The following is a 25,525-nucleotide window of genomic DNA, read 5'->3' as shown; positions in this document are numbered from 1 at the left end:
AGCTTCATGGTTTGCCGGGCAGCCCCCAGACCCTGTGTCCCCGGCCGGCGCTTCCCCAGCGCAGCTGGAGCCCGGGAGGGGAAGCGCCCAGCCGGGGGCGCAGGGTCTGGAGGCTGCCTGGCAAACTGTGAAGGCGGTAGCGCTTGGGCTTCAGGCAGCCCCTTTGCCTCTGGACCCTGCGCCCCCAGCCGGACACTTCCCCTCCCGGGCTCCGGCGGCACAGGGTCCGGAGGCACGGGGGCTGCCCGAAGCCGGTAGCGCTCAGGCAGCTCGGCTCTTAAACAGAGCCGAAGAGTCAGGGGAAGAGCAGAGCCGCCATTTTCCTGGACATGTTTGGCTTTTTGGCAATTCCCCCCGGACGGGGATTTGAGTGCCGAAAAGCCAGACATGTCCGGGAAAAGGAGGACGTATGGTAACCATAGTGTGGGTCAGAAGTGGGGCCGGGGATAAGAGGCTTGGGGTGCAGAAGGGGGCTCCGGGCTGGAGCCAAGGGGTTCAGAGTGCGGAGGGGGTGAGGGCTCTGACTACACATGCAGGTCTGAGGTGGGGCTGGGGATGAGGTTTAGGGTGTAGGAGGGGGCTCCAGGTTGGGGCTGAGGGTTATGGAGTGAGGGGCGGGGCTCAGGGCCGGGGGTACAGGAGGGGGTGAGCGGTGCAGGCTCCGGGCCGCACTTACCTCAGGTGGCTCCCAGGAAGCGACCAGCATGTCCCTCCAGCTCCTAGGAGGAGGGGCCAGCCAGGGGGCTCTGCATGCTGCCCTCGCCTGCAGGCGCCACCACCACAGCTCCCATTGGCTGCAGTTCCTGGCCAATGGGAGCTGCGGAGCCGGCACTCAGGGTGGGGGCAGTGAACGGAGCCCCCATGGCCACCCCTCCTCCTAGGAGCTGCAGAGACATGCCGGCCACTTCCCAGGAGCTGCATGGAGCTGGGTTGGGAGCCTGCCAGCCCTGTGCCAACTGGACTTTTAACAGCCCAGTCAGCTGGCAACCCTAGTTAATATGCAGCTTTATGTTTTGTAAGCATTACAGTTGAGATTTTGCTCAGTTTGTGCAGGAGTGAACTTTTCAAGATTTGCTCCAATCAGAGTGTGTATGTTTGGATTTCACAAATATGAGCGCAGCTCACATTTTCCAGTTCACTTCTTTCATTGTTTTATAGGGATTGGAAAACTGGGCATCGTGTCCTGGCAGCGAAGAGAAAATCTCAAATGGTATTACAATCAAGAAGGGGAATGATGGTCTGTCAACCCCACAGTAATGAAGAGAAAGCAAATTTCTCTTTTCCCTTGGAGTAATCATTAACCCAGCATCCTGGAACATGGCAGTTCTGTCCTCTGTTGTGCCCTAACTCTTGGTGTAAAATTGTGAACATCATGATGAAGTAGCTAGGGTGGTACTGTAGGGTCATTTAGGCAAGTCTATTTGGGCACAGGGATTAAGTAAACCTGTTTGTGTACAGAACAATTCATTGTGGCGACTGAAACAATTTACTACGATTGTGGTGGACTTTCCATCACTGGCAATTTTAAGATCAAGATTAGATGTTTTTCTAAAAAGCTATGCTCTAGTTCAAACAGAAATTAATTCAGAGAAGATCTATGGCCTGTATTATGCAGGAGGACAGACTAGATAATCTAAGCGGTCCCTTCTGGCTTTATAATCTATGTAGCATTCAGTGTCCCATCAGTGATAAGGGGTGGACCAGTGACAGTCAGGGAGGCCATGACTTCCTCCCAGGACCAATTTAACTCAGTTTTATCCTTTTAAATGTGAGTTAGTAAAGTTGCAGATTTTTGACCAATTTCTAGATAAACAGAGACTATTCTCTCTGGTGATTATCCTCAACTATAAAATATTCTTATTTAAGACTGACCCCTTACTTTTTTCTTGAGATTCTGTTTACTAAAAATACCAGCCCAGCATGTTATATTCCTGCATTAAAATAACAGAACACTAAGACAAAATAATTCCAATTTACAGGATATGTAATATTGTTTGTGCACAAGACACAAATGATTTGTATTCATATGCACATAACAATTCTGATCCATATACAAACCTCCCAACTGAACAATGATGTAGCTTTAACTAAACATCCTATGAACTATTAAATGAATAATAATGCCACATACATTTCATTTATATGCTGGAAAATATGTTTCATGGCCTGCTACTTGTCTAACAACTGATTAATTGCACCTAATATCACCCTTTTACAGCACTGCTAACTGTGGAACGAACAGTTATACCATCAAATTCTCTGCGGGTAAAAACTGGTACAATTCCATAGATTAAATGACACTGTACCAGTTAACACCCACAGAAAATTTGACCAATTATTCCTGTTACTTCCTCTTTCTAACATTTACCTGTATAACTTTAAGTAGACTCTGTATATCTACTGATGAAAAGTGCTATACAAGACCTACGTATTATTATTATTATTATGTATACCTAACCGTATACTTGTGTTTTTACCTACAATTATCCCCCTAAAACACAAATAGATGTTATTTAAGGAAATGATAAACATGAATAAGAACAAGTATGCTGACCCTTTTCCAACTGCCATGATTTCATGTTGCAGCACAGTAAATAGTACTTCTGCAATGTAACAACTATAATGTTGCTCTTGGAAAAGCCTTATTTGGGAGTATCTGTAGGTTTCTACATGTACGCGTGGTGTGAGGAAGAAAGTACACATTTGCACCCTGCAATCTTGTTCTAAATTCAATTACTAGAGAGAACAAATAAACTTATTCTAACACAAATTGTTTTGATTTTAACATAATGTAACATCAGAGATTTAACTAGTATGAGGAACAGCTGTGCAATTGGAAATGTGCTTGGTTCAGAATGTTCAAAATGCACTTTTATTATATCCATAAAATCATGAGAAACATTACTGATGGCATTGACTTGTAAAAAGGACATGGCTGTTCAACTAATTTAAAAAGATGAAGTTTCTGAAAATTGCCATTAACACACTTGCATAGCTCTAAATAAAATACATTAATCAAATAGGATTGCTTTGGCCAAGCTTCTCTATTTCTGCATTCCTGATGCCTTTTAAAACTATTCATGCTCAAACAGCTTTTCAATTAAAAATCAAAGGCACTAGAAATGAAAACTTTTGGAGTATATAGTGCCCTCAATTCATTTTTACAGTTGCCACTGATGGAGTTCTGCCTGATTTTGGGGAGCAATAGGCTATATATTCCTTAAATATATAATTGTCCACATAATGGAAAAATAATCAGGTTTAAAAATTAACTTTTAAAAGGACATCATTGATTTAAAAAGAAATGACTTGAAAGTGGTTTCAGACACCCTGTAAGTCCTCCCTGACAAATCTATGAATTTTACCATCACATTTACTTAATTTTTTAAAAATGCTTCTTCTCTCCCATGTTTTTGAGAGAAAGACACAAACTAACAATAGGGGAAACTAACTACTACTAATAGTGGATAAAAACCTACTGCTATTATCATCTAATAGAATTAATCCTTTAGCTCGAGTTGTAGAGTTCTGCAATTTGAAGTTGAATGTTCCAAGGTTCAAAACCTGCTGACAATCTATACATGGTGTGGTTATATACACAAATTGCTATCACAGCACAAAATAAATACACTGAAAAAAGACAGGTTTCAGAGTAGCAGCCGTGTTAGTCTGTATCCACAATCTACCAATGTGATATATGCCATCATGTGCCAGCAATGCCCCTCTGCCATGTACATTTGCCAAACCGGACAGTCTCTACGCAAAAGAATAAATGGACACAAATCTGACATCAGGAATCATAACATTCAAAAACCAGTAGGAGAACACTTTAACCTGTCTAGTCACTCAATAACAGACCTGAGGGTGGCAATTTTGCAACAGAGAAGCTTCAAAAACAGACTCCAACGAGAAACTGCTGAACTCGAATTGATATGCAAACTAGATACAATCAACTTAGGCTTGAATAGAGACTGGGAATGGCTGAGCCATTACAAACATTGAATCTATCTCCCCATGTAAGTATTCTCACACTTCTTATGAAACTGTCTGTACTGGGCTATCTTGATTATCACTTCAAAAGCTTTTTCTCTTACTTAATTGGCCTCTCAGAGTTGGTAAGACAACTCCCACCTTTTCATGTACTCTGTATGTGTATCTATATCTCCTCAATATATGTTCCATTCTATGCATCCGAAGAAGTGGGCTGTAGCCCACGAAAGCTTATGCTCAAATAAATTTGTTAGTCTCTAAGGTGCCACAAGTACTCCTGTTCTTTTTACCGAAAAAAGAGAAGCTCTATTCGCTCTAATCTCTTTCAGTGATAGGAACCTCAGGAGTTATAACAGTACATAAAACATTCTCAGATGGAATTCCAATTTTTAAATTGATGATGTGTTTTTAATTCTTTGCTGAGTAACATAATACCGTAGCATATTACGGTAGCCTAATACCTTGTAAATTAGCAAAATAATAGACTATCTCAAAATTTTGCAGACTAATTTAAAGTTTTATTTTACTACTAATTTACCAAATCAGAAGTGTTGAATTGTTTAATAATCAAATTATCCCTCTGGGGTTAAAACAAATGTAAAGTAATTTATTTACAGTGTATGACACTGAGTTTTCATTTAAAAAATATTTTTAAAATATCAGTTAAGAAAAGTTACAATGTAAGTAATGTGTTGACTTACATTTTTTAGATTTTGGTACCTTCCTCATCTGAACATCATCATACAAGAGACAGAATCTGCATGCTGCCCGGCACACATCCCATACTCCTTGTTTCCGTGCAACTTTTGCCAAATCTGCCCAAAGTCTTATTCTATCACACAAAAAGCACATATAAAACTCTTTAATTAACAGATTTATTTCCTAAATTCTAGATTCAGGCTGAAACTTCAGGTTAATTGAAAATATCCTTCATCATAATACAGACTTTAAAACCCGGTAACAATTATTTCAATGTTACTAAATTTAGGGTCAATTTTTATCACTAATAAAGATAACTTATAAATCATACAGCATCAAGCATCAATTGCAGAAGGAGGATGCCAGTTACTGAAGATTCCTTATACATTGGAAATAAAAGAATAAAGCTGTTATTTCTAATTATATCAGCATATAAATAAATAACCATAACAAAGTTTGATGGCTCATGATATGGCCACATTGATCCCCTGCTTAAAGGTTAGCACATGCTTACATGCTATAATGGATCTGTACCAGAGTGCTCAGCACCTTGCAGAGTCCTAATAGCAAAACTTTCCCCTTTGGCAATAGCAATACGCCACTTTTAAAATGGAAAAAAATATATATACACCTTCTTTACGGTAATTACCTCTCCTTGTCATTTCCATGTCCTAATCGTTTCAAATGACCATCAGTTTTCTCCACACTCTTAGTATGATGCTGTGCTTTTGCACAGAGATAACTTATTTGACTCCTACTTTTACCTGAGGAAACTTAATGGAGACAAAGGAATGCAGGCAATTTTGAAGCATTACAATGCATGTTTTTCATCACTACAACAACATCATTCTTAAGTAGGTCCTTATATATTTTAAAATATCTATATTATACTAAATACTATACTATAATATTAAAATAAAACATAAACAAGTTATTCTGTACTAACAATTTTGTTTGGAATTAGTATAAACAAAATGTTCTATAATTTCCCAAGTCAGCAAAAAATAGTTTGATTCAATTCAGCCTAATTAAAAGGAGAAATGTTTCTATGATTGGAGACCTCTGCTGTACGGGGTATATGTGATTTGTGTGGGTATATGGGATTACTTTGTGTGCTAACTGGAATTCAGAATAATATTTGAAATCTCATTGATAAAGCAATCTATATGGAGTCAGTGAAAAGTATACACACTGGTTCACAACAAAATTTGTGAAACATTTGAAATTTTGCCTTTTATAATTCTCAGAGCTTCCTTCAAAAGGCCCCAATCCAGCACTGGACAAACTGGTGGTAGCTGCAGCAAAGTAATTCCCAGCTGCTTGGCCACTGTGAATTTTCAACAAGAATCTTTTCAATAACTTCAACTGCCTTTGGAACAGACTTTTTGTTAATAATGCTGAGAGAACCCTCCCCTAAAATATTTGTTCAAGGGAGGACCGGTGCAGCTACTATCATAAGCCTCCTGAGCTGAGGCAGGATCAAGTAAACCTAGCCACCCCTGAAAGGTATCTGTCCATCCTGCTCTGATAATTCTCCAATAATAAATAGGGCTTCCACAACCTCCTTTGGGAGACAGTTTCAGAGCATAGCTACCCTTATCGTTTTCCTAACTGCTAATTTAAATCTACCTTGCTGCAGATTAGGCCCATTACTTCTTGTCCTACCTTTAGTGGGCACGGAGAATAACTGATCAGCCCTCTCTTTATAACAACTCTTAACATATTTGAAGACTGTTATCAGGTCCCCCTCCAGTCTTTTTTTCTCAAGACTCATAGGTTAGGTTTTCTAAATGTCTTATCATCATGCTCTCTGTGATAGGCTGTTCACCCCACACTAGCCTGGAAAAGGTTAATGTGGCTCAGAAGGGATTAAGTAATCTGATAAACCATATCTGAGAAATAGTTAGGCTTGATAGACAATCTCTGTTTGAGGATGGAGCCCAGCTAGACAGGACCAGGCAGGGCTTGTATAAAGTCAGAAAGTTTGCAGTAGAAATAGTCTGCAGTGTGGAAGCCTGCAGTCAGTCTCTGGGGTTAGAGAGGGAAAGAAGGAAACCCAGGCGAAGAGTAGAAGCCCTAGGACCCTGGAACTGTGGGAAGGGTATACTTAGAAGAGTGGTGGATAAGGAAACCTGACAGAGATAAAGCAGGAAGCAGTAGGGAAATAGCAGCCAGGTTTGGGAATCAGCAGACTGTGGCTGCTGATTGTATGTTCCCCAGCCTGGAGTAGTGGGCGGGTCCATGTTTCCCTACCAGCCACTGGGGAAGTGGCATAATTTGAAATTGGAGGACTTCTGGGAACAATACCTGGACAGGCAATCTGGTGAGACTTTGATATCCCAGAATGTGAAAACTATAGTGACCTGGCCAGAAGGCCAAGCCATGAAGAGGGAGCATCCTGATTCACTGCAACTTCTGGAGTGTGAGAGAGGTCGCAGTGCAAATGAGAGACAGAAGGGGGGTGTCAAACTGGGTGGAGCTATTTCCCAGAAGTAGCCACAAGGAGGCACCCCAGTGATGAATAGAGAACACTGTGACATTCTCCTCTGCACTCGCATGGCACCCAAAAATGGACACAGTACCCTAACTGAGGCCTCACCACTGCTGAACAGAGCTGGACAATTGCCACATATGGCTTACGTATAACACTGCGGTTAATACACCCCAGAATGAAATTAGCCTTTTCCCCAACTGCATCACATTGATGACTCATATTCAATTTATGAGCCACTAAAACCCCCAGATCATTTTCAGCAGTAATACCTCCTAGCCAGTCATTCCCCATTTTGTAGTTCTGCATTTGATTTTTCCTTCCTTAGTGAAGTACTTTGCACTTGTCTTTATGAAATTCATCTTGTTGAATTCGGACCAATCCTCCAATTTGTCCAGATTTTTTTGAATTCCAATCCTGTCCTCCAAAGTGCTTGCAACCCTTCCTAGTTTGGTGTCATCTGCAGATTTTCTAAGGATACTCTCAACTCCATTATCCAAGTCATTAATGAAAACATTGCATAGTACTGGACCCAGGATTGACCCTGCAGAGCAAAATTAGATATGCCTGCCCAGTTTGACAATCAACTATTGATAACTACTCTTTGAGTACAGTTTTCAATGAGTTGTGCCTTTCTAGTCATTTCATCTAGACTAGATTTCCCTATTTTTTTTTATGAGAATGTCATGCAGGAGTGTGTCAAAAGCCTTTCTAAAATCAAGATATCATGTCAAGTGCTTTCCCCCATCCAGTAGGCCAGTAGCCCTTTCAAAGAAGAAATTCAGGTTGGTTTGGTAGGATTTGCTTTTGAGAAACCTATGCTGGTTATTCCTTATCACCTTATTATCCTCTAGGTGCTTACAAACTGTTTAATAATGAATTCCAGTATACTTTAGGTATTGAAGTTAAGCTGGCTGGTCTATAATTCCTCTGCTGCTCTTTGTTCCCTTTTTAAAGACAAATACTATGTCTTCCCTTCTCTAGTCCTCTGGGACCTCACCTGTTCTCCAGTAGTTCTCAAAGATAATTGCTAATGGTTCCAAGATTTGCTTCAGCTAGTTCCTTAAGTACCCTAATTCATCAGGCCTTGCTGACTTGAATACATCCATCTTATCATCTAAATAGTCTTTAACCTGTTCTTTCCCTATTTTGGCTTGCATTCCTTCCCCCTTGTTGTTAATATTAATTGTGTTGAGTATCTGGTCACTGAGTAACTGAAAAAAGTCAAATGCCCATTACATTTTAAAATTAAGCATCACCTACAGATCTTCACTTTTGGGAACTACAAATAACATGTAACCTGTGTTTCTAACCCATAACCCACAACGACTTGCATAATCTATAAAAAAATTAACACTAACCCTGGGTATTTTGATAGATATTGAAGGTTCAGTTTGCAAACACCAAAATATTAGTTTTTTGTAGAGAGGAGGTGTTAAAGGTAGAACCTCTTTTTAGGCACAAAAATATTAGACAGAGAAATGAACTGAGAGAGCTAGAGACAAGACACAAGGAAGGGATGAGTTGGACCCCTAGGAGAAAAATAGCTTTAGCAATATAAACACATCAGAGATTATTTCTACAGTATAATGACAAGGCAGAAATGCTTTGTATAATATGTGGCTGTCTTGGAAATCTGATGAGGCAAGACATTGACTTGAGTCGAACTATCATTGCTGACATAACCCAGACTGAATAAGCTTTAATTTGATCCTTGAGCAGCTTGCCAAGTAACTGCAAGAAATGCATAAGCATAAACATTTCTGACATTTAAAAAACAAACAGATTAAGCATTAGCGTTAAATTAAACGAAAAAGGAAAGGGGATATACCCTTAATGTCTTTATAAATAGTCTTTCAGTATAATTTATCCAATGAATTATATGGTCCCCATTACTGTGGTAACTGTAGATTAACCGGCAATAATTACACTAATATCATGTAAGCAGAATTTGTAAACTGTAGGCAAGTAGTACAATCTCTTCTGGCTGTGTGAGTACAAATCCCATTAAAATTACTAACAAGTAAATACACACATTGAAAAGAGAACAAAATGTTCATAAAATGCTGATGAAAGCACAGTTGTGTGAATACTCTCATTCTGTAAACAAAGATAATTTATTTGTTAATTTCTTTTACAATTATTTAGTTTAGTTATTTGTTATCAAAAAGTTAGTCTCATTGTTCTGTTGAGTGTTAAGAGCAAAAGTAAACCTTTAAGAAACAACATCTTGCAAAATTTTATTTTAAAGTCAACCCGCCTACGCTGATATTTTGTAAAATGATCTTAATCATTCAGATTATCTACATTTGAAGGCTAGCATATGAATATGTAAGTAAAAGAGTGACTTATTTTGAGAGATTCTGGATACAAATTTACAATTCTCAAGTAAACCCAAAATTCAAACAAATATATTCGCTGGAAATCTAAGATGACTTGTGCCTTTCACGATGCATGCATGCTGCAGTTCAATGGCAGGTAGAATTTACTTCAATTAAAGCTCATGTCTTATTTATACAAATAGTTTATTAAATGTTAATCGAAAAGCTTTTAACCTGCCAAGAGCTCAGATCAAGCCTCTGCATTTCCCCTACAAGAGTTAATGATCTAAAATAAAGTGAAAGAAGCTATTTGAACAAGATAGCCCTCACCCACTTCAAAAAATGCCTCAACACATTATGGCAATTATATTGTATTATATGGGTTTACATTATTTCTTGGTGTTTAATACTCTGTATGACTGTTTTCCAAACACTAAAGATACAATACTTTGGACTATCATCTCAACATGTATAATAAATTAAGTAAATCCAAGCATAGTCAGTACAAGATGAGAGCTTGAGGGAAACTGAGGTGCTACAGGAAGTGGAAGTAGTGAATATGTAGGTGGCACTCTTACTTCTGTGTCATTACTGACTCAAAGATTAATTCTATTTTTCATATAAAAATAATCTGGGGTGGACGTTCTGGTTTGGCTGAAATGAGTTTACTATAGGATTGTGTGTGTGGGCCCAATATTGTCCCAGTCACCTGCTCCAGCAGCCAGGGATCACCAGGGCATAAAGACTCCCTAGCTATGCTCCCTCTCCCTTGGACATGATCTCTACACTGTGGCAAAGGAGGGGAATCCACAGAAGGCTGCTTAAACTGATATTATAGGTGCTTTGTACTGCTAGCGTGGCACAAAGCAGCTGGAATAGTATGGACAATCTATCTCCATATGGATATTGTTTAACGAAAGACTGGGTAGCCTTTCATGAGATAAAATGTCCATGGTATAATGTACAAGCAATGAGCTCAAATCCTGGGGTCCGTGTTTTAGATGACAAACTGTGAATTCATATTTAGTTCTTTGCATAATAAAGAAATAAGAGAGCACTCAAAATTGAGAGGCAACAATCTGAAAGTAATAAAGAACATATGTATTTCAATGCCACAGAATATTATTGAGTCAAACAGTAACTTGAAACAGCATTCAATAGTTACCATGTATGACTAGGAATAGCTTCTGCAGTTACAAGTGTTAAAATAAAATTATACAAGACATCATATTTTTGTCGAGAGCCTAAGTTTATAGCGTCACACAGTTATGTGCACAGGGTTTCCTCCAAAAACATGCTGACCCTACTGAAGACAATGGGAATTTTTCCACTATGGCAATGATTTCACCCAAAGACATATAGTCTTCTAAACATTATAATTGGCCCCAGTGGTCAAATTATCTTTCAGGCTGGGTAAAGAATCAGTAACAGACAAATTTTTGACTTTTTTAATCACAGCAAACATACCTTACCTTTAGCTTCATTTTCACTGTCAAGGACTATTTGAAATGCATCAGGAGCTAGTGCAAGACCTGCATTGACCAAAAGAGACCGCTTTTTCCTCACACTATCTTTCTGCTTCCCTTTTTTAGCCTACATAAAGAGAAGGGCTAACTGTTATGGGTACATTCACAATTGTATTAAAAATAAGTACATTTTCATTAAATTGGTGTTTGTAAATCTCACCCATTAAATAAGCCACAACATTGGTCACAGGCTTATTTACCACAGGAATTGCATTACAATCCAGAAACACTTATGTACTGTTCTACAATGTTATTATTGGTTAGACTTACTCTGAAACCTTGGTCCTTGACATGAACATTTTGAGGGTAACTTAGAGCATATGCAGGTAGGTACATTTTAATGTTGCTCACATTCATGGCTGAATTTTATATTTAATTTTTAATGTATGAACTATCACTATGATATATTCTCAAAAATAAAATTGTTCACTTAAAGAAAACTACAAAACAGTTTGGTTATGACCAAATATAATTGAGAATTAATATGCAACATATCAACCAAAAAAGCATCGGTTGTCCATTTCACAGCACCTTGCGGAGCAAATGCAAATTAGTTATTCCAAAAACAGGTCTAAGGATGCAGCCTAAGGAAGTCCCTTCATGCAAATGATGCAGGTTGGTGGTCTGCAGGAATCTGAGAGCCATGGCATGCCAGGGGAGAGCAGATGTTTAGGACAATATGGTCCTTCAGGAAACTTGTATAATTTCAGCCAGAAATCCTCGCATTTTAATATTAAATTATTATTTTCAGCTTCTGTTCCACATGTGGGAAGTCCATAGCAACATATACAAGTGATCTTTGTGGTCTTTAAAGCCTACATCTATGTATCCATCCCACGTTGATTTGGACCTTCAGATCGAAAGGAAACTCTCAGCTTTCATCTTTTCTCTACAAAGTATGTTTCAAGGCTTCTTCCTTGTGAAGCTAGCCTTGAAATTGTAACTCTATATAAACTGGTTACTAGAATTGGAAGCTTGTCACTGACTTGTCCTAAAGATCACATTCATAGCCCAACTGTAGCTGCCCAGCACTGACTTCTAGGTTCTATGACAACCATGGCCAAGGATCTCTGAATTTCTGTGAAGACCCCAAATTCGTTTGTAGTTGCAAGAAGCAATGCCTCCAAGGTTGATGGTTCAAAGGCTGCTGCAAGTTTCCTCCCAGCCAACCTGCAGCTGAGCAAGCTACTATGATCCGTGATCCCCGTCAGTGGCAGCTCAGTAAAATGAGAAGCAACACAGGCTAACGGATGAAGCAATATACTCCTGTCTTCTATCCACAACTTTAACATTGACTCTCACTTGTGGCTTTAGGTAGGTTACTTAACTTCTCTGTGTCTTCATTTCTCCAATTGTAAAACTGAGGAAATAATTACCTGGCCCACATGAGGTTGTGGTGGTTAAGCAGCTGATCTTTGTAAAACAGAATATAAGTGCTAAAATTCACCAGAATCCACACAAAACCTCTAGGGGCTAGGTTCTAAAGGTACAGGCCTTCAATTTATTTAGACAACTGACCCTTGAAATACAATTTTAAAAGTTGACAACTATGTAGAGACCCAATCGTAAGCTGCTGAGCTCCACTTTTGCAGAACAAATGGGGAAGAAGCTTAATATTCTTTTATACAAAATAAAGTCATTTTAAATTTGGGGTATAATCCTTTCATGTGTTTCTGTGGAAACTGACATGGACCCATTTGTAAAGTACTTTGAGAAGTGTAAACAGAAAACACTGTAAAAGTGCAAAACACTTGCACTATCCAATTCATGAGGATAAAATGGATTTTAACATTATTAAGGCTTTATGGGTTTTTTTCTGATTCTTTAGTTACTAATGAACAGACTACTTATAAACTCTAGAGAGAAACAAAATGTTAAATATAAAAATGGATGAAGAAATATTCTAGATAGTCAACAGCAGTGACTACAGAAATGGTTCTGTACTGTGATCCAAAACATATGGTTTTGTTGGTGCCTAAAACACCAGATTATTTGGGGACTATCGCAGCTGAATTATCTGAGATGGTATCAGAGAAGTTGCTGGAGTCCTCAAACTGTGCTATAGTGGTTCAAATTATACCTAAAATACAGCAGTCCACCAATATTGACAATTGTATGTCAACACAGAGGGATTTGAAATGCAGCATTCCTTAATGTGCCATTCTATCTCCTTTATTGTACATGAGTCTTCTTAGTGTAAACATGGATGGAATATTATCAGTATGCCGATACACAAGTATATTTTCCCCATAAGCCCTGCTAATGCAGTCTCTCCCTACATGGGTGTATGGATGATATTACCATCTGGATGCATAAGAACTGCTGCCCTCTCCTTTATATATTGTCAGTAAAGATTAACATTAACAGTTATTTATTAAATAACTTTGCAAGAATTTACTCAAAAGGCCAAAACTTAATTATCTTAGAACTCTTGGATTTGAATATACACAACTCTTAAAATAGAATTATAAAAAAAATATTTCTTTTGGAGAAGTTTAATAAGCGAACTTTATATTTCTACAAATGAAATTGTTCTTTATTATTACCTGTTCAATCATCATAATTGCTTGATCCTCTAGGCGCTCAGGTGACTTGTACAACATAGTGCATAAATGAAGACGATGAAAAGCCATTTTCAGATGTTCCTGGTATTGCCCATTGTTATCTAGATATATAGCCTTCTGAAAATGTTCCATGGCAGCCTCTATTCTATCTTCATCTTCTTCAATATGAGCAATTTCCATATGAACTTGGCAACGCAGCAAAATTAACAAGCTAGGAAATTGGACAATTTTATAGGTAAACTCTTAAAACAGTAAGAGACAAAGCTGTCTAGAATTAAAATTATAAAAAATGTGGCTGAAAAATGAATAATGTATGTAAAAAGACCCCTTCACTCAACTTATCGGTTCCTTGCATGTTTTCTGTGTCACATCATCATACTGAAATAACTAACATAACCATTTACTACATTTTGCTTTCCTTAGCCCTGAGGAGCCAACACCAAGAAAGAACGGTATAATCTTGCAGTTGAGTTGCTTCTTCTGTATCACTGCTAGAGTTGTTCAAAAAGAGCCAGATTTTCAGTAGTTCCTATTTATGCACCTAAATGACATGGCCATATTTTCAAAAGTGCCATGTAAACATACCCTATGTGACTACACAGTTACTTAAAGTTAAGCATGTCATTAAGCACCTTCCTGAATCAGGGATGGGACAAGAAACCTCTAAGGACAATGTCACAACTACTACAAAAAACGGTGCTGGCAATACAGTACATGGCACCCCTCCTTTTAACTAATGAATCAATGCCCCAGTGTGATGTTAGAGGACACTAGGCTGCAGGAAGTGCTGTCTTTTGTCTGAGATGTAATAGTCAAGCTCTGACCTCTTGGAAGAAACAGTTACTAACCTTTATATAACTGTTGTTCAAGATGTGTTGCATATGTCCATTTCACTATAGGTATGCGTGAGCCCAGCACACAGTTGTCAAAGACATTCTTCCTTCAGCAATACTTGTTGGGATACAATGAGCACTTTGCTACCTCATGCTACTCTGCTTAGGTATAAAGAGCAGAGTGACCCCCCGATGCTCCTCAGTTCCTTCTTACCAGATAGACTTTGATAAAGTGGGGAAAGATGGTGTCATGGAATATACGGTGGCTCGCACACATACAGCACATTTCAGAGAACAACTTACAAGAAGGTTTAACTGTTTTTTCTTCAAGTGATTACACATGTCCATTCTATTGCAGATGAATCACAAGCAGTCAAACAGGGGTTGAGCTTGGTGTCTACTAGAACAAAGATTGGAGAACCACACAACTAAATCTGGCATCGTCCTTGGTTTGCTGAGAGATGGCACAGTGAGAGGCAAACGTATGGCCTGATGACCAAGTTGCCGCCTTGCAGATGTCCAAGATGGGCACATGAGCGAGAAAGGCTGCAGAAACTGCATGAGACCTGGTTGCATGGGGTAATATTCTACTTGGGGGAGTCACATTAGCCAGTTGGTAGTATAAACAAGTTGGAGCAAGCAGAAATCCAAGACGAGTTTCTTTGGGAGGATACAGGACTGCCCTTTGTCCTGACTGCAACTCAATAAAAACAGCTGCAAGGTTGAGCTAAATTACTTAGCTTGATCAACATAAAATGCCAGAGCTCTTCTAACGTCTGAAGTGTAGAGCTTTTCCTCATCTTTATGGTTATGAGGCTTTGGAAAGAAATTAGGTAAGAAAATTGCTTGAGAAATATGAATATTGGAAACCACCTTAGAAAAGAACTTCAGGTAAGGGTGAAAGTAAACTTTGTCTCTATAGACAACAGTGGAAGGAAGTTCAGATATCAGAGCCAATAACTTCCCAACTCTCTTTGCTGAAGTAATGGCTATCAAAAAGGCCACTTTCATTGACAACAGCAATCAGGATGCCAGTAGCTCAAAAGGGATCAGTTTTGCTAGTATAGGTATAAGTCCCACGGGGGCATAAGGTCCTCTACCTGTGAGCAAAACCTGTTGAGACTCTTTAAACACCTGCAGACATTGGGCTGGAAAAAATAGAGAGGTTACCCATAGAAGGACAGACAGCCAAGATAGCCACTAGATGACACATGATGGAACTAAAAGCCAACACTTGTTTCAGGAACAAAAAATAGTCCAAGACATAATGGATGGGAGCACTCACCTCTTGCAGGCACAATCGAGTGGACCAACTTCCTCCTGGGCTGTTTACATAAAACATGGCTGCCATATTGTCTATTAGTACCTGCAGATTCCTTCCTTCGATGTGCGGAAGGAAGGCCAAACAAGCTAGATGGATAGCCCTCAATTCCCTGATATTTATAAGCATTTTCAAGCCTTGTGCCAATCAAAGACCTTATGTTTGTGGGAATCCAATATGAGCTACTCAATCCAGAACTGAAGTGTCTGTAACTAAAGTGGAGTGGAGCAAAGGGGAATCTCACACAAATTTGTAAGGAATCCAGGTAGTATAAAATGTGTACTGGTATATGAGCCACCATGTTTAAATTATGACAAACCAGTGAATAAACTGACACTAGCCACCCCTTACGTTTTCTGAGATGTTAGCCTGGCGTGCTGTACTACATAAGAGCACACTACCATGTGCCATAGGAGGTTGATGCAGTTTCACACTCTGCCTTTAGGTCTAGAGCAGTAACCTAGAATCTTAAATGCGGAAGGAAGGTGTTGGCTTTCGTTGAGTCCAGGACTGCTCTAATGAATTCTATATTCTGTACAGTATTCAGAATCAATTTGTAGAAGTTGACTAGCAGCCCCCGTGCATTGAAGTTGGACTGGATAATGGATACACTGAATGGTACCTGAGACTTGGACCAGTCTCTCACCAGCCAGTCATCCAGGTAATGGAACACATGGACTCCTGACTTTTATAGGAACCTTCCTAGTGCCATGCATTTCATGAAAACGCAAGGAGCTGCTGACAGGCCAAAGAGTAGCACTATGAATTGGTAGTGAGATCTGCTCACTACAAACCTGAGGAACCTCGAATGGCTCTGATGGGCCGCCATGTGGAAGTGTGTGTCTTTTAAACCAAGGGTAGCATACCAATCCCGGGGTAAAGGGAAGGAATAATTGAAGCCAGAATGACCATCCAGAATTGTATTTTCTTCAGGAATTTGTTTAGCTCTCTTAGATCTAATTAGGGTCTAAGCCCCCCTTTTGGTTTCAGAATAAGGATGTAACGGGAACTAAACCACTTCCACTGAGCAATGTGGGAACTTCCTCAATGGCTCCTACATGATGGAGAGATTGCACCTCCTGCAGTAGAAGAAGTTGTGAGAGTGGTTCCTGAAGAGGGACAGGGAAGAGAAGTGGAAACAAGGGAAACAAACTAAAGAGTGTATCACACTTCCACCGTGCTTACGACGCACTGATCTATGTTAACGTGGGCCCAATCGCTTAAGAGGTTGGCAAATAGAGAGAAAGGAGAGGGACTAGGAGGCTGTCCTCGACTAACATGCTTGTTGACTTGTTTAGAAGAGCCAGTTCGTCTAGATGAACTGACCACTGCAGGAGAGGAGGGAAGTGGTGGATTCCTCTTGTGATTTCTGCCCCTCTTTCTGGACAGGTCTTGGATACAAGACATAAAAGACAGATATTGGTGGAGCTGCTGTGGGCAAAATTGATTTCTTTTTGTCACTGGTGTGTAGATACCGAGAGACTTAAGCATCACTCTTGAATCCTTGAAGCTATGGACCTACCGTCCATTTTCTCTGAAAAGAGTGAAGGACTCTCAAATGGGAAGTCTTGAATAGTTTTCTGCACCTTGGAGGGAGACCGGACACCTGCAGTCATGAACACTGCAGCACAGTGATGGCAGAAGTCATGGCTTATGCTGCAGACTCAGCTCCATCTAGACAGGGCTATAGAACCTTTCTCGCAACTAATTCACCCTCATCCACTATCACAGGGAATTCTTGTTTCCTTTTGTCAGGCAGCCTGTCTAAACTTTAAAATATTACCCCACAGACTAAAATCGTAACAACACAGCAGAGCCTGCTGGTTCGCAAATCTAAGCTGTAAACCTCCTGTGGAATAAAGCTTCCTTCGAAATAGGTCCAATGTGTTTGCCTCTTTCCCTTTTGGAATTGATACCTGGTGCCTGTCTCTCTTTCTCATTAGCAGCCATGACAACCAGGATGCCCGGAGGGGGGTGGTTATACACATGATCAAACCCACATGAGGGCATACAGTATCTCCTCTCCACCATTTTAGCTGTAGCGAGAAGGGAAGATGGGGTCTGTCAAAGCTCCCTATTGGGTTCAAGAAAAATCTCATTAATAGGGAGAGCTACTGTAGAGGGACCCTCCAAGGTCAAAATGTCCATAAGCGTGTGTGACTTTTCCTGGACCTCCTCCAGCTGGATATCAAGATCCGCAGCCATCCTCTTCAACAACTCCTGATAAGCTCTGTAGTCATCAGATGGGAGAAAAACAGACTCTGCTACTACCGCCTCATCTGGCGAGGAAGCGAAGGCAAAGACTGTTGAGGTATAGCCTCCTCTGACTCCTCTGAGGGAAGATCCTGAGAAGGAATTTCCTTGTGTACAGTACTGGGTCCAATACCAGAGGTACACAGATGGTGTCCCTGGTGCAGATGCTCCTGATGCCTAGTCTAAGATGCAGAGTGTGAAGGATGCAGGGATGACCTTGATTGCAGAGGAAAACCCCAAGGGTTCCAGAAAAGCCACTGATATGACATTGGGACCCAATTATGCTCAAGTCATTCATGCTTGTGTGGTGGACAATATTGATGCTCTGGGTGGAACCAGGATGGGTAGGCATTCACTGGGGACTGCTGTACATACCTGGGTTGTGACATGTAAGAGCCAAACTCAGAATCAGATGAAGAGTCTGCTTCCTCTGACCAAGAAGGGGCAAATCCTGTCAAGGAGCTACAGCCAGAGCCTGGAGATGGAACTGCCAGTGAAATCATAATCGGTTTCCCTCTAGTTGGTACCAATCTGAAAGGCACGTTAACCGAAGACTCTGATGGTACTACATGGCGAGCCAGAGCTGGAATAGGAGCAGTAGACTTCGGTATTTTAGAAACCAGTACCAGGTGGGAGTCTGGAGCAGCCAGGGAAACCGGTACTGACAAGTCTATCAACTTCCCACCTGCAGCATATGCCTCAGGAGTAGATGGCACCAGGAAAGACTCGTGTTCCTGTAGTACCAAAAGTTGGGCTGACAATGATGAGGCAAACACTTCAGGTGTCAGTCTTGATAGGCCCGTCCTAGGCTCTCAGGATAACAACATGCCTGGACTCCAGGACTGTCCCGAGGAGCGCCTCTTGTTCGAGTGCAGCTCCATGCCTTTGCCTGCATCCAACATCTGTGGTTAGGATCTTGAACTCTCTGGTACCAAATCCTTAGTAGTCTTACAGCATTTCTTCTTTGGTACTGGTGATGAAGGACTTGTTTCTTGACTCAGACAAACCAGGAGAGTATGCCTAATAGATGCAGGAAGGCTCCAATGGTGGTCAGCACACTGACTCCATTAAGTGAAACTTGAGTCTGGCAGCCCTGTCTTTCTTGGAACAGGGCTTAAAACTCTGAAAAATATCCCCCAGGCACTTCAGACAGTTGGCATGAGGTCACTCACAAGCACTGATTTGCTGCAAGAGCAACAAGACATGCAATCTGGAGACTAAGGCATGACCCTGGTACCAGTCTGTAGTGGGGTGGTCACCCGCTCCTGCCTTAAAAGACTTAAAACAGCCCAGGGAAAGTGCTGTGGCAGGGATGGAAAAGCGGGGCTGATTGGGGAAAGCAGCCTCAGCTGGGGGCCATGCCCCAATCAGGCCCTATAAGAGGGCTGAGGGCCAGAGGCTGAGAGACAGTCTCTCTCTGCCTGTAGAGAGGGACGGGCCTGGCTGCTGGGGAGCTAGAGAAGATACCTAGAGTGGAGCAGGTCTGGGGGAAGGCCAAGGGAGCTGGGGAGCAAACAGCCTGGAAACCCTCAGGCTGCGGCCTAGTATAAGGCCAAACACTGGTTACTGGGGTTACAGGGGACAGCCCAAGGCTAGGCAGAGGCAGCAGGTCCAAACCCCTCCTTGGCTGTGATGAGTGGCAATTAGACTGCAGTCCGCCCCAGTGAGCGGGGGCTAGATGGGGGCTGGCAGTAGCCATATATTGAAGAGAGGTGGGGATAGTGGGTGGGGGTTCCCCTGGGTGGGGAGACCCTGAGAGTAGGTGTACTGCCTTGGGACACCAGGTACGGGAGGGACATGGGGCCCAGAAGCAGCGAGTGGCGAGACTTCGACCTGCAGAGGGCGCTCCGGGGCTGGCAAGCTAATTTCCAGAAGGTACCAGCAGGAGGCGCCGCAGGGGTAAGTCACGCTTCGCAACACAGTCCCAATATCCAGGCAGGAACCACAGAATCCAAACTATCAAAAACTAAAAATTAACTCTAAATCTAACTTTAAAACTATTAAAAACCTTCAGACTCTGGTTTGAATTCTACTCTAGAATTATAATACACAGATACTATGTACAAGAAAGAGGGAAGGACTTGCAAAGGCAAAGAACACCACCTCTAACAACCGCCATGAGCCGTAAGAAGGAATTGATGGGTGGGTTCAGGGCCACTCCACCTGTTCTACCCATGCATAGTAGCACAAGGCAGCAATGTGTGCTTACTCCACCCTGACAGGTGCCACAGAGGGAAGAAAGTCTTCAACAATAGTGAGCTGGGTGCACAAACCCCTATGGTGGAATGGACATGTGCAATCAAACAAAGACTTACTATATATTGTGCAGTATTTTTCCCAAATGCAGGGATGTTCATGTCAGAATCCAGGCCATATTCCAACATATTTCATCACATTATGATGACACAATATAATTTCGATTTCCCAAATGCAGGGATGTTCATGTCAGAATCCAGGCCATATTCCAACATATTTCATCACATTATGATGACACAATATAATTTCGATTGGATACATTATTCCTCACTTCCTGTCCTACACTGTAGTGTTTCTGTATGCCATTAATCATTTGTGATATTTCATTTGAGAGAAGGCTGCATTTTAGTGGTAGATAGGGTGAGATACAGATTATCCAGATAGTTTCCTTTATTATAATCTGTTGGGAAAGTTTTCAAAGATGTTTGACATCTAAATAAGGGAAGGCTACCCTAGGAATGCAATATTATTTAGGTGTCCTGTTTAAATATTATTTTTAACCATCTTTTACTGATGCCTATAATTACCTTTTGGTCTTTACATTTGCTTTCAAATTAACACTATTTTTGAAAGTAACAAATAACAACATACATATCATAGTAACTTACCTGTCAATCTTTTCTAAGATATCAGCAACAGATATTAATGGTTTTCGTACATGTTGATGTAAATTGTGTTGTAGCAGTGGCAGGCAAAGATTCCACTGTGTAGCACAAACCACCTGAATAACATTGGGGTCTCCCAGTCGAACTGCATGTTGCAAAGCTTGTTCAAGTCTTCTTATCACTTTCAGCTGAGTCTGTAAATAAAAATTTACTTCACATTGATTATATATACATATAATACAAATGATTTGCTAAATATTACTGTAAAACTGCAATTTTAGGTTCTTTCCAACAGAAAACAGCCTCTGTAGTTTCTGATTTATGAAACTTTCACGGACCTCAAGTGTACCCCGTATTTCATGCACAGTACATGAATTCTTTTTTTTTTTAAGTCTCATTTTGACTGCTAAAGAATGTCATTTTAGGTACTCTATAATGCTACAGCTACTGCCACACCCAGCCAGGCGCCTGTCTGTCTATCCCTATTGCCTATGATAACAGAAATCCACGATTGTGGATTATTTGTGAATTCTGAGGATTTAGTAGATTCATCAGCTGCTGAGGTGCTAATATGGGGTAGAAGGAAGAGAAGAAACATTAGTGGGATTTTCCAAAGGAATCAGTGTTGGCTTAACTCCGCTCCATTCGAATCAATGGTAAAACTCCCATTGACTTCAATGGGAAGCCAACACAGAGCTCTTTGAAAATCCCAGCCTACATAAATAGGGCTCTGCCGCAGAAATTCACAAGTTCTTAGCTTTCAGTTGAGTTTTAACACAGTAAAAACTAAAAAGAAATTTAGTTGTTTTGTGGATACTTCTTAAATATATCTAAATTTCTATTGTATTTATTCAAACGATAATAGCACTGATATGTCTTTTCTAATTATTCAATAATTGAAATAAGTGACTGATATTTTAGGTTCCAAACTTCTGCACATTTCTATTCAGAAGCAACTTTACTCACGTGTATAGTCTCATTGAACTCAAAGTGATTACCTATGGGAATAAAGTTACTCCTTCATGCATGTATTTGCAAAATCTGACTCTTAATGTGTGTGACTTGCACTCCATGTGCTTATGGAAATATGCTTATGAGTGTGAATATAATGTAACTGGAATATGGTTTATGCAAAAGGTCTCTTGTAAGGTATCATTACAAAGCTTATGATCTACTGAGTGTGTTCATCCTATTTGTATAAATGTAACATTCTTGTATCTAAAACTAGAAATATGAAGTATTACTCTGAGGTCCTATTGTAACTATGCAAAGTATGGGCCATTAATGGTGCCTTAGGATCTTGATGGCTCCCATTAACTAGAACAATTGGTTGTAAATGGCTCTGTTTACTTATAAGTCTTCCTGTATTCCTGTGAGTCAGGCCGGAAAAAATGGAGGCTTGGGGGTCTTACAGTGACATGTGATCATTTCACCTGAACTGGAATCCATCTTAAACCTGGTGCTTTTCCATTTAGAAGGAGGGGTGGGGATCCAGAGAGACAAAAGATTCCCGCCTTGTGCCAAAGCTATAAAAGGGGGTGGAACAGAACAAAGGGGGCTGCAGTCATGAGAAAACTCCTAGTTACCATCTGAGCTGGAACTAACAAGAACTGTTTTGTTTTATTTTGCTTAGTAACTTACTTTGTTCTGTCTGTTATTACTTGAAACCACTTAAATCCTACTTTTTATACTTAATAAAATCACTTTTGTTTATTAATTAACCCAGAGTAAGTGATTAATACCTGGGGGGAGCAAACAGCTGTGCATATCTCTCTATCAGTGTTATAGAGGGCGGACAATTTATGAGTTTACCCTGTATAAGCTTTATACAGAGTAAAACGGATTTATTTGGGGTTTGGATCCCATTGGGAAGTGGATGTCTGGGTGCTGGAGATAGGTGACTTGCTGATCAGTTTTTGATTAAAGTCTGCAGCTTTGGGGGCGTGGACCAGACCTGGGTCTGTGTGGCAGCAGACTAGTGTGTCTGGCTCAAAAAGGCAGGGTTCTGGAGTCCCGAGCTGACAGGGAAAATGGGCTAAGAGGTAATTCCAGCACGTCAGGCCACAGTCCCAAGGGGGTCTCTGTGACCAAACCCATCACAATGTGTATGCAAATAGTTTCCCTAGATATGATGAAAAATATGAGTATGACACAGCATTCCTTTGTCCCCTTTTTGCCAGTGACTGCATGCCTTTAAGCAGGGGAGAATTTGGCTGGCTGGCCAAATGAAGGGAACAGTGCTTTACGGGAGGCGAGGGAGAGGTCAAACTGCTGCAGAAGGGGACAAGGGGCCAGTATGGTGACACTAACTCATCTCCTGGGAACCAGATGGACATAAGGGCTTAAAAGGCACAGCCTGTGTGGTGAAGCCCCCTTTTACATGGAGCAAATGGAGGCAGCACCCACCCTTCTTCCCCTTTAGGTGGTGAAGTACCAGGTTTGGTCTAGACTTGTTATAGGCACTGCGCTAGCAGACCCTTTTTAGGGGGTCTGGGAAGGAATTTTTTTCTTATTACCAAATTGGCCTAGGTGAAGTTGGGGTTTTCTTGCCTTCCCCACAGTGGCTTCGGGGAGAGCTTTGTTGACGTGTGGCATGAAGGGAGTTAGGCTATATGTCACAACTCATTATGTAAGTGTGGGGCAGATGTCCAGTGCAGGTATTCCTTAGGGAAGGTGTACAGTGACCAGATAAATGGTTTGGTAAAAGACTTTAAAAGGAGATGTTGGTCAAATGAATGGAATGGGAATGGAGAGGAGTTGGAGTTCTGATGAATGGTACAGCAGGGAGCCAAACCCCCTTTCTTATAGCCCACCTTAACTCTCCTACAAGGGGGGGTGGATGGTAAGGTGCCAGCAATGGGTTGGCTAGGGGACCTGGATGGAAAAAGAGAGGGTGGTTGGTGGAAGCCCCCTGGGAAGTTATTCTATAAACATGGGGTTACCTCCACTGTACACTTTTATCTGCCAGGTAGTCCAAGACATCTAATAGAGCTGCAGCATGATTAAAACCATATCAAATGTCTCCTATCGTTCTTTTGGTATAACCAGACAATTTGGTTCGTTCTTGTGGAACAATATGATATGGCCCTGTTATACCGAATTATAGATATCATGGCAGAACAGAGGATTCTATTTATTTCACCCAATGTTCTCTTTTTCAGGCCCATTAGAAAGATAATATATTAAAATTAATGGAAAAAACAAAGTTGCCTGAGATTGAGACACAGTTAATGTGCAAGTTTTGGCAAATTTAACAGAAAGTTAATGTTCACCTTCATACAAATTAGTTCTAATTAAAGAACATACCTCAACAACACCTTTAGTATAGGTTGCAATTTTAGTGCCAAGTTTCTGGACTTCATATTCACATTCCAGGCATTCTATTTCAATCAGTTTCCCAGGCTCCTATAAAATATAAATATATAAAATATATTTGTAAAATTAATTACAAGTATAGTGATTTAGACCCCAATCTTGCAAACAGATGTGCTAGTGAAGTCCCATGCTGTCCCGCTGAAATGAAGGATTGGAGCCACTGGAGTAAACATTATCCCCGCCCCCTCCCCCCACACCCCCATTCGTATAAATTGCAGACTTTGGGAGAAGCTGGCACAGGAGATGGACATGCTAGTATAGAGAGAATTCTCAAGTGGCCATCTCCAGTTATTTAAGGTTCACAAAGAGGATTTGGCAGCTAGGAGAATTCAACCCATTATGTTTGCTAAGTATAGTAGAAAGGGCAAACGGAAACACCAAAGATTTTGTGTTGATTGAAAAGGACAGGTACATTTAATTCTTTTTCCATTAGTTTACATCTTAGGAGTACTGGTATTTGGTTTTATTTTGAAAACTTTCGTTTTCCTAGCTTTGTGATTTTACTCTGACAGTTTAAATTAAACCTTTTAACTGATAACCCTGTTCTATTACATCTAAAACATACAATTCTCAAGTGTAAGACAAAAGAGTCAAGAATGATGGTTGAATGCTTCTGAGCTGGTACTGGACAAAATTATCTGATTTTACATGCTGGATGGGCTCCAATGCTATTGTTGATATTTGATGCAGATGTTTGCTTCGGAAAGGTGCAAAATTAAAATCTATATGAAAAATTATTCCAATAGGTCTCTCAATAGTACAGCAGATCAGGAATTTTCTGACAAAATAGAATTTCAACAGAAAATACTGATTCATCAAAAATAAAATGCTTTGCAGAAATTTCTCTGATTCAACAAACTTTCGTCTGATCTCAGTTTTCCCCCGAGTGCCCACTAGCTCATTGCCCCCCTCCACCAAGCACACTTTACTCCCCAGCTCCCAGTCTCCTTGCCCAACCAGGATCAGTCTTTATACACTAGGCTCCTGCTCCCAATATACTCCCCCAGTCCATCCCCACAATACCCTAGGTCCAACACTTGGCCCCCACTGCATTTAAATCAGACGCTTTCTTCCACACTGCCTGAGTGACAGCAAGTGTCTCACCGAAAGCATAGATGATCAGGCTCTTTGCTCTCAGATCTAGTGCTCAGACCCATCCTGGCCCAGAGTAGCCAGTACAAGGAAAGTGCAGGTTTGCCCCATATCCCTGGGCTGCAATATACTCAGTCGCTCTGTGTGGATGGTGCATGCTACAACCTGCTCACATGCTGGAGCTATGAAGGGCAGGAGC

The 25,525-nt window shown here is 40.8% G+C and overlaps 1 protein-coding gene across 2 annotated transcripts in view; it reads right to left on the bottom strand.

Annotated features, from left to right (window-relative positions):
* The window catches only part of CFAP46 (cilia and flagella associated protein 46), a 175,088-nt gene that overhangs the window by 123,933 nt on the left and 25,630 nt on the right, over nucleotides 1–25,525 (bottom strand). For both annotated transcript variants that reach the window (XM_054035846.1, XM_054035847.1), the window contains 6 exons: nucleotides 24,166–24,264; nucleotides 20,863–21,053; nucleotides 13,574–13,802; nucleotides 10,974–11,094; nucleotides 5,339–5,462; nucleotides 4,692–4,822 (listed from right to left, as the gene is read on the bottom strand). In XM_054035846.1, the coding sequence (XP_053891821.1) occupies nucleotides 4,692–4,822; nucleotides 5,339–5,462; nucleotides 10,974–11,094; nucleotides 13,574–13,802; nucleotides 20,863–21,053; nucleotides 24,166–24,264 (895 nt within the window). The remainder of the gene's footprint in view (nucleotides 1–4,691; nucleotides 4,823–5,338; nucleotides 5,463–10,973; nucleotides 11,095–13,573; nucleotides 13,803–20,862; nucleotides 21,054–24,165; nucleotides 24,265–25,525) is intronic.

The sequence above is a fragment of the Malaclemys terrapin genome, chromosome 7 (assembly GCF_027887155.1).
Source record: "Malaclemys terrapin pileata isolate rMalTer1 chromosome 7, rMalTer1.hap1, whole genome shotgun sequence".
Classification (NCBI taxonomy): domain Eukaryota; kingdom Metazoa; phylum Chordata; order Testudines; family Emydidae; genus Malaclemys; species Malaclemys terrapin.
The sequence above is the reverse complement of the archived record's forward strand: the minus strand, read 5'-3'. Positions and strand labels throughout refer to the sequence as shown.